The 9615-nt window shown below is 48.5% G+C and overlaps 2 protein-coding genes and 1 long non-coding RNA gene across 3 annotated transcripts in view; 2 read left to right on the top strand and 1 right to left on the bottom strand.

The window, feature by feature from the left end:
• The window catches only part of cdan1 (codanin 1), a 12516-nt gene extending 12090 nt beyond the window's left edge, over window positions 1-426 (top strand). The window contains exon 16 of the mRNA XM_060051277.1: window positions 1-426. This exon is cut by the window's left edge and continues 378 nt beyond it. The gene's annotated coding sequence lies outside the window, so the exon portion shown is untranslated.
• A 211-nt stretch (window positions 427-637) lies between these two features.
• The window catches only part of LOC132458302 (stAR-related lipid transfer protein 9-like), a 29589-nt gene continuing 20611 nt past the window's right edge, over window positions 638-9615 (top strand). The window contains exons 1-3 of the mRNA XM_060052884.1: window positions 638-891; window positions 3787-3856; window positions 6872-6988. Coding sequence (XP_059908867.1) covers window positions 794-891; window positions 3787-3856; window positions 6872-6988 — 285 coding nt within the window. The 5' untranslated portion in view covers window positions 638-793. The remainder of the gene's footprint in view (window positions 892-3786; window positions 3857-6871; window positions 6989-9615) is intronic.
• LOC132458303 (uncharacterized) lies at window positions 734-1509 on the bottom strand. Its single transcript, XR_009525885.1, has 2 exons — window positions 1294-1509; window positions 734-999 (listed from the first exon to the last, which is right to left on the bottom strand). It is a non-coding gene; the product is annotated as an uncharacterized LOC132458303 (long non-coding RNA).

The following is a 9615-nucleotide window of genomic DNA, read 5'->3' on the forward strand; positions in this document are numbered from 1 at the left end:
CACTCAGGATTAGTAGCCAGGGGGAGATGTGCACGAATGACTGCAAAAGAAGCCCCTGTATGCAAACCTGGATAACCGATTTTCCCCCAGTGAGGAGATGGTTAGAAAAGAGACTGCGTTGTCTGCCAAGATGTATTATCGGGTCCGGGGTCCCAACACACGCGGGGAAATGTGGGGTTGACCTTATAGCTTTGATGCAAAGATGAGAATAAATGTATTAAACGTTTCCTTGGCTCGAACTGTTCACCCACTGCCTTCAACGACCGCTCTACTGTTGGTTCATAATTTGATTCTTTAATGCAAGTTTGCATTTGCGACGATTTTCCGTATTTTAGTTCACGTTGAACGTGTTGTATATTCCGCTGCTTTTAAATTGGAATTATTTTGTATGTTATGAAATAAAATAATAAAGATGTACTGTCTTAAGTGTTTTGTCGTGCTTTTGTGCGCATGGATGAATCACTAGCCTAACATTTCATCGTCATCGTTTTATTTGTAGACATTGGAAAAGTCGTAAACCACTTTAGATGGGTTTTAGGATCAGATCATAGGATTCAGCAAGCATCCTTCCTCATGGTGGAGAGATCTCCACCATGAGGAAGAGGAGGAGGAGGAGGAGACCTCCACCCCTGCGCGACCTTCTGCGCATCGCGCTGCGCGGCAGAGCGGCAGCTGAGCGTCGTGGAGTCGCGCCCTCAGCGGGCTGTGAGAAATGACGTGAACGGGTGATTCCCCGTTTTGGACCTCGTTTTAATGGAAAGGCGTGAAGTTAAAAACACAATCATGCGTCCACATGGATAGTTACCAGAGCCGGGATCATCACACGCCCTGGTCGGAGGACGCCATGGCCAACGTGAAGGTGGCCGTCCGGGTCCGACCGCTCACTGCAAAGTAGGTGTTCCACTTCTTAAGAACTGCCCAGCACGGCTGGAACTCTCTTCTCCCTCCGGGTCCGCTGGCCGTGGCGCTGGGCGCGGGACCGTTCTCCTCTCTGGGATCCTGACAGTGGGTTCAAAGTGGACAACTTTAGGTTTGGCTGGGCTGCGAACTGTGCAGCACATGAAGTGACTGGATAGATAGAGAAGAGAAGGGACGTTTATTTATTTTTTGTTACTGTAAACTTTCTATTCCGCTGACGCTTGAAGCGTAAACATAACGTCATGATAGCATGATGATGATATAACATATCGCCATGTGCGACGCGTTTGGTTTGGATCAACGCGTACCACCCAGACTCTGGTGCCACAGTGTAATGCTCGCATCATGGGCATTTATTTGGTAATACGAGAATACCAGAGCAGTTGTTCGTTGTCGATCCTTTCTCTTGTCGACCTGCTGTTGTATGACGAGAGGAAAAAACATTGTTGGAAAAGAAAAAGCCTGACTTTTTACAGTGCTGTTAAAAAAACATGTTCTAAAGCAGCGTAGTAAAGTAAGATCGTAAAAGTTACCGAAACCGACAAAAGCACAAGAACACCCCGACACCTTAAACCCAAATCAGTCCAGGCCAGCTGGTTAAATGAATGTATTTCAATGGACCGATTTTGATTTCTGATGGACTCTGCCTACACCCCAGCCTACTGTCAAAAAAGAAAGACATTTTGAAACCGACGAGGGTCAGACAATGCTTCATTCAACTCGTCTTCCTGGTGTTTTGCATAATAAAAGCCAGTTGGGCCCAATATTCACTGTCTTGCAAATCTATACGCCCGAGTGACCGCTTGGGTGCCATCATTGAGCCTACGTCAATAAAGTTTATTTATTTATAATAATAACTGAACACTACAAATATGTGCGGCGTTGCACATAGAGAGAAGGGAAAGTTTCCTCAAACTAACTAAAACTCTCTGTTTCACACTGTCGCCTCTTTCTCTGTCTTGCATCAGGCCCGTTTCAGCTTCACAGTCCCACAGCTGTTTGACACACACACACACACACACACACACACACACACACACACACACACACACACACACACACACACACACACACACACACACACACACACACACACACACACACACACACACAGGCACAAACATGTCATACACACACATACACACAAAGTATCTATTATGTCGTATGTGTGTAGGCACACATGCATTACAGATTGCTTATGCACACTATCATTGAAACACACACACACACACACACACAAACAAACTCACACGCACACAGATTCTAGAGTTGTATTCTGGAAGCCGACCAATGGCATGGGGAGAGCCAGACTCAGAGAATGCGTGAAGTTGTTTTCATTTGAATCTTGACTGGTTAACGGACAATCCAAACTCCTGTTACTCCGATTCCACAGAACACACACACACACACACACACACACACAGACACACACACACACACACACACACACACGCAATGGCATGTGACTCTGGTGTTTAGTTTCCACCAGTCTAAATCAGATTTGATGTACTCTACAGGACGGCGGTTTTAACGGCTCCAGACTCACGTCATTAAGTGACCACCTGAAAAAAATGCAAATACTTAGGAGAACACACCAACGTTCTCCGTCCATAGTGCAGTGTCATACTTAGGAGAACCCACCAACGTTCTCCATCCATAGTGCAGTGTCATACTTAGGATAACCCACCAACGTTCTCCATAGTGCAGTGTCATACTTAGGAGAACCCACCAACGTTCTCCGTCCATAGTGCAGTGTCATACTTAGGAGAACCCACCAACGTTCTCCATAGTGCAGTGTCATACTTAGGAGAACCCACCAACGTTCTCCATAGTGCAGTGTCATACTTAGGAGAACCCACCAACGTTCTCCATAGTGCAGTGTCATACTTAGGAGAACCCACCAACGTTCTCCGTCCATAGTGCAGTGTCATACTTAGGAGAACCCACCAACGTTCTCCATAGTGCAGTGTCATACTTAGGAGAACCCACCAACGTTCTCCATAGTGCAGTGTCATACTTAGGAGAACCCTCCAACGTTCTCCGTCCATAGTGCAGTGTCATACTTAGGAGAACCCACCAATGTTCTCCGTCCATAGTGCAGTGTCATACTTAGGAGAACCCACCCAAAAGTATTTCATAATATTTCCGTAATCAAACAAGTACCGTTAGAAACAAGGGAGTACAAAAGGCTTGCATCCATTGGGCTAAACTCAATGAAATGGTACGCCATTGAAACATGAGTTCATTCATGGGCTTCTTCTCGAAAGATGATTCTTTGGCTTATGCTGTGTGTCCCAAAAGCGCCAACAGTTCAGAATCACTGCTCAAAAATGATGATCACTAAAACCACAAGTGTTTAGGGACGAGGGCCGTGATTCCAGACCAAACACTTCATACCTTCAGAGGTTAAATAAGTCACATCGTAAGTCTCTGCAGGATCTGAGAGGAGAAACGGTTGCACCTATGCCCAAGATGGGACATGTCCTGGAATAACTTTGGTATCTGTCAATGAACTATTGAAAGAGAGAAATCCTAATTGATGAACACAAATTTACTGTATTTATGCGTAAAACGTATTATTTTATATGATGTTGTGTCTTCCTGTGCTACCATCTAGCCTCATTAATTAATACAATTTTGGTGGATGTTTTTTTCCCATTTCTTTGAACGGCAGTGGGTTGTGGGTTTGATTCCCAGTGGGAAACACACCCACTGGTGACCCCCAAACCTGGCCTTAACCCGGGGTTAGGGGATCCACTACCTCCTTGGGGGTTGCACCCCTAAACCCGGGCCTTCCTAGTGCCACGCCGACCAACTGAAGGTCCAATCACATTGATATTTCATATATATTGATCTCGTTCTCCACAGAGAGACTCTGGACGGAGGTCGGCTGGCTGTGCAAGTGGAGGATAAACACATCAGGGTTCGGAATGGGAAGGTGAGTTCTCTGTTCAGTATTTATATCTGTATTTCTGCTGCGAAACAGTAGTGTATATGCAGAGTAATGTGTCTCTGAAACAATTGTTTTGCTTGTTATTATTTATTTTATTGTGTGAGAATGTTTCTACGTGAATCACTTTGTGTATGAAAAGTGCTATATAAATAAAGTTGCCTTGCCTTATATGACTCACTGTGTGTGTGTGTGTGTGTGTGTGTGTGTGTGTGTGTGTGTGTGTGTGTGTGTGTGTGTGTGTGTGTGTGTGTGTGTGTGTGTGTGTGCGTGCGTGCGTGCGTGTGTTTTGCCATAAGTGTGGGTCTCATTCAACTCTGGCCGCTGTCGATGTCATTTATAGCAACAGGAAGTTTACGGCCAAGTATCGTCATGTCCTTCCTGTTGTGTTCCTTTGTTGTTGGTCCTGCGTTTAGGGCGCACAAACGCACACACAATCTGGAGGACTGAGGGATCAACTACACTTTATTTGTAGAGCCCTTAAACACCACTGCGGTCCCAATGGGCTTCACTGCACCGTTCAGATAACAGCCCTCACTCTAATGCCGCTTTTCCACTGCATGGTACCAGCTCGACACGACTCGACTCAGCTCGCATTGTTTGCGTTTCCACCGCGGTACCATGGTATCTGGTACCTGAAGTGGCTGCTTTTTCTAGTACCTACTCGCTCTAGGTTCCAAGCGAGCTGAGCCGATGCTAAAAGGTGACGTCGGCAGACGGCCGGCGACTGATTGGCCAGAGAGTGTGACGAAGTCACGAGAGCGACATGGCAACCATGCTGGTAACATCCATAGCAGCGCCGCAGCCAACATGTTCCACTTCTCCAACTTCTTCAACATGCCAGCTAATAATAGTAATGCGATCGATGTCCTCCATTGTTGTTATGTGGGTTCTGTCCATGTGTGGGTTGCGTATGTGTTGTTTGCGTCGCGTACACAAATACGTCACGGCCCTTTCGCGCAGCCGACCCCGCCCACGTCCAGGAGGTACTATTTGCGGTGGAAAAGCACCCGTGCTGCTACCGTGTCGAGTCGTGTCGTGTCGAGTCGTGTCGAGTCGAGCTACATGTGCGGTGGAAAAGCGGCATAAGTCCTTTGGAAGGCGGGGGAGAGCTCCCTTAAGGCTTGGCTGTTGTCGAGTAAACTGTCGAGTAAAGTACGAAATTACTGTCCTACTGTACACAAAGCTCCTTAAAAGCCTCCTCTTATTGCTGGAACATTATTTTGTTGATCTCCATATACACACAAATAGTAGTCGTAAGAGATGCTCTTCTTTCATACGCGGTAAACACTGCCCTCTGAACTCCCTGGGCTATGTCAGATTGGCTCTGAAACCACGTTTCATAGTGTACCGTAATGCTGAGTAGCACATTTTCTTTCGGGGAAAATTGAGCTGCAACGGGAAATTAATTTCCCAGGATTTGAATATTTAAAAATAAGATATCATTGGATACCGTCACTGTTATTGTTTTGGTGAAGAATAACCCTTCTAGTAGATTACATTATGAACCAAAGAGTTATATCCCGGTCTAAGTCTACAGTAGTTCTGCTCTATGTTAAGCCAAGAATAGCCCACAAAACAGCAGTTTTAAAACATCTCACAAGGTCGCCCTGTGAAAACAGTTCTGAAACGGAGAGTTCTGGATTTATCTTCCCTCTGTTTATGTTTGGGAGCTTTTTTTTCAACTCTGTGGAATGGAAAGAAAAGGAGTTCACAGGAAGTGGGTCACAGACGATGTGACAGACCCCCATATGGCCTCCTGCTGTCTCCGAGGTGACGGGGTCCAGCTCTCCTGAACCCCCCCAGCCCCCTTCCCCACCCCACACACCTCACTATTTATTAACCTAAAGTGGAACGATATTTTGTAGGGAGGGAGAGAGAGAGCGAGAGAAAAACAAAATGGTTTTAGAGAGAGCAAAACCCAGATGGGATTCCGTTGTTCGAGTCCTAGCTCGAACCTTTGCCATTGTTGAGTTATTATTCACTGTGAAATGATTTCTCATTACTGGGAGACATAGTTGTGTTTGAAATGATCCCAGCGTTTCTCATGTGGGACAAAACAAAACAAAGCAGTCAGCCTAGGTCACGGCGTATCTACGTTGGTTTAGGAGTTTACAGTACTGCGACTCTCTTGAGTCCTCTCAACGTATCGCCCACATCCTGCATCACGAAGATGTCCAAGCCATATTTACCTGACCTCTTAAAGGGACTGACCCGAAGACAATAAATGGATTGAACAGGCCCATGTATCTCTCTGTTTACCGTTTTAAAACACTGCATGCTATTGGCCTGATTAGCCAAATAGCCGTAGCACCTCTCAGCCCGGGGAACAGCCCCGTCGGACCAGGTCTTTCCACCAGCGACGCTCGGACGGATCAGTGATTCAGAAGTGTTGCTGAGTGGTCATGGAGCTGATGCGGTCTGCTCTGCCTGAACCTGTCCTATCGTGGCCGTGGGCCCCTGGGCCCCATGGTTCAGGACACACAGCTCGGAGAGATAGCACTGATTAAAACACGACAGGGAGCTGCTCGTCCTTGCGGATGAACACCGACCAATCGGCTCCGGACCTCTGGGGAACAGCAGCGATTCGGCACAAAGATCAACAGTCTGTCCTGCGTTTCTACCAGCCGTGCCTTTAACTTCCCGTCACCATGTTGTTCATTAGAGCTACATCTTTGTCTTTGATAGCGTCAAACGATAACATCCAAACTCAAGTCTGCATACGCTCCCTTTATCAGCGTTTGGTCACCAGGAACCCTAAAGGAGACATGTTGTACCACCAGGTGTGAGTGTGATTAGCCGTTACAGGCCGTTCTGAAAATGTAGGCGTTTCCACCTAGATGTATGACGGATAGATGAGCAACGCTTGGTACGGTAGGCTGGTAGACCGATCTATCCAGCACAGATCTAGGTGGACACGCCCACTTGTGATGTCAGAAGAGGCAGATTTTCAAAACCGCTTGTACTTCTTTGTACCGACTGTGTCTCCGTGTGGACGCCCAGCTGGACGGCCGGTCCGAGGGCGCGGTCGACTCCCGGGAGAAGCTGCTGGAGTTCGGCTTCGACTACTGCTACTGGTCGGTGGACGCAGAGGACCCCCAGTACGCATCGCAGGAGGAGGTAAGGTCCTACTGGGAACACTGGTGGCTGGCCATTAATGCACCACCTGCATACGATGGAGTGTTTGACGGTAAAAGGACTGCATTAATACATTCACCCATTCATGCACACATTGACACACCGACGGCGGAGTCAGCCATGCAAGGCGACAGCCAGCTCGTCGGGAGCAGTCAGGGGGAGGCGTCTTGCTCAGGGACGCCTCTGGGATTGAACTCGCAACCTACCTGTTACCAGCCAACCCGCTCTACCTCCTGAGCCCCACGCCGCCCCATGTGTTAGTCAACGAGTGTTTTTTTGAAAGGTTGGATGGATCGGTTGGATCGGTTGGATCGGTTGGATCGGTTGGATCGGTGGATGGATGAGATACCATAGTTCTTAATTGACCCCAGGGCGGGAAATGTGGCGAGGTGGATGGCGAGGTGGATGGGGTGGATGGCTGAATGGGGGTGAGTGGATGGGGTGATGGGGGGGGTAGGGTGATGGATACATGGGGGGGGGGGGGATAGACAGGTAGACAGACGGGTGGATGGATATAGACGCCAGTGATGGACAGATGGTGAGGTGACCAGGAGCGAATCAGATAGCAGATAAGTGGGACTGGCGTCGACGGGGGGCCGGGTCCATGTGTCACGGTTAATACAATTTCCACGCGAGGAACCACCTGGGTGCGCTGACCCAGGAAGTGGAACCCGATCTAGGAGGTGAGACCGTCCAATCACTGCCTCTGTACCCAGGAAAGGACGTGAAATGTGGGAGTGTCCGGAGGCTGTTGACCACGAAGACCAATCACAGCAAGAGCCTCGTGTGTGGATAATGTTGCTATTTGTTACCATATGGGTATTGGATATCACCTCCATCTGTTACCCACAAAGCCTTGTGCTCCAATCTGGCGTCCTCAGTCAGCTCCCGTTACATGACCCTGCTGCTGATTCCATCTCTCCGCGTGGCTCTGATTGGAGCTTAACGATGCCATCTCAGATGGGGTCAGATCAATTAAAATCAAATTAGGAGATGGGGGACTCCTAAATGTATCAACAAACACAGAAAGACAACTTGGAGATACTAACAGACATTTACAAATCTCCTTTGTACTTCTGGTCATTTTCAGTCTTATCAGGATTACGCTGTTATGACTTTGAACCGGAGAACCCTCTGACATCTCTTCATGAGATGGGTTCGTAGGGGGGGGGGGGGGGGGGGCTGGTCGATACATTAACCCGAACATCAGAATAGCGATGACTGGGTGCTAGCCCTCATCCGTGTGTTAGCAGGGGATTCCCCCTCCCCTCTCTCTTCCCCATCTTTCCCCCCTCCTCCCCACAGCCTCCAAGCACGTCAGAAGATGTCTTTGTCAGTCCTTCTCAAAGATGGCGCTGTCACGGCGTCCCACACACAGAACTCTGCCCCGGCCAGCCTCTCACTGGGCTTTTCATTCCTCTCTCATTGTGTCGGTTCTCCGGTTGGTTCTGGGCGTTTGGCATTTTGTCGCTGCAGTCCCCGTCTGAGTTGTCTGGTCTGGAGCGGCCTGGTGGTCTGAACATTCCTCTTCTGACCCCGGGACCACAATGGGCACAGTCAGGCCTGGCAGAGGAACACGCCATCGGGACGTTTTAGTTTTGCTTCAACCTCCGATTCTGGTGGGGTTAGGGTTAGGGGCCGGCCGTACGTCAGGCTTTGAACCGTCCAGCGTCACAGAAAGAGAGGAGTTATCGACAATGAGCACATAGTGAAGTAGAAGAGAGGCCTACCCTGATTCTGTAGCATTCTCTGTGTCTCTTTGAAAACAGCGTTCTAAAAATGAAGTGAGACTTGATTCATATGTGTATACATATATATATATATATATATTTGTAGAGTTTCTAGGTCTTGGTAAAGGATATGTCCTGTGGTCATTGTCAAACAGTACCATGTCTCGCCAGCGGAGAAGCTGTGGGTTTTATGCTGAGAGAGAGAGAGAGAGAGAGAGAGAGAGAGAGAGAGAGAGAGAGAGAGAGAGAGAGAGAGAGAGAGAGAGAGAGAGAGAGAGAGAGAGAGAGAGAGAGAGAGAGAGAGAGAGAGAGAGAGACTTGCCATCTACTTCCTGTCTAGACCCATGGGGCAGAGAGGGTTCTGAACCCACAGTTCTGAACCCCCCTTAGTATCCTCTACCCCACCCTGTGAGAGAGTGTGTGGGTTTCTTGTATGAATGCCGTATATGTCAATTTTCACTTCTGTGTATATATTATTAGTATTTTGTGTGTGTGCTTTGATGGTTTACCCTCCTGTGTGCGTGTTCTTTGTGTGTTTCCCTCCTGTGTGCGCGTGCGTGTTCTTTGTGCGCGTGCGTGTTCTTTGTGTGCGTGCATGCGTGCGTGCGTGCGTGCGTGCATGCGTGCGTGCGTGCGTGCGTTTTTCACCCCACAAGTCCATACGTGTCCCTTTAAACTCTTTCCTTTACAAACCGGGTCCCCTCCCTGATATAAAGGGTTTAACGCGCAGTGTGGTGCGGTGGTTTCCGGGAGCGTTTAAAGGGATCCACTTCCTGCTCCGTCGAGGGCGCCCACATGAGTCGGTCGCGGGTCTCTCTCCGGAACCTCGGGCCTCACAAGCAGCGACTCGGCTTTTAACTACCGGGATCAGAACGGTTT

The sequence above is a fragment of the Gadus macrocephalus genome, chromosome 5, assembly GCF_031168955.1.
Source record: "Gadus macrocephalus chromosome 5, ASM3116895v1".
In the NCBI taxonomy this organism is placed as follows: Eukaryota; Metazoa; Chordata; class Actinopteri; order Gadiformes; family Gadidae; genus Gadus; species Gadus macrocephalus.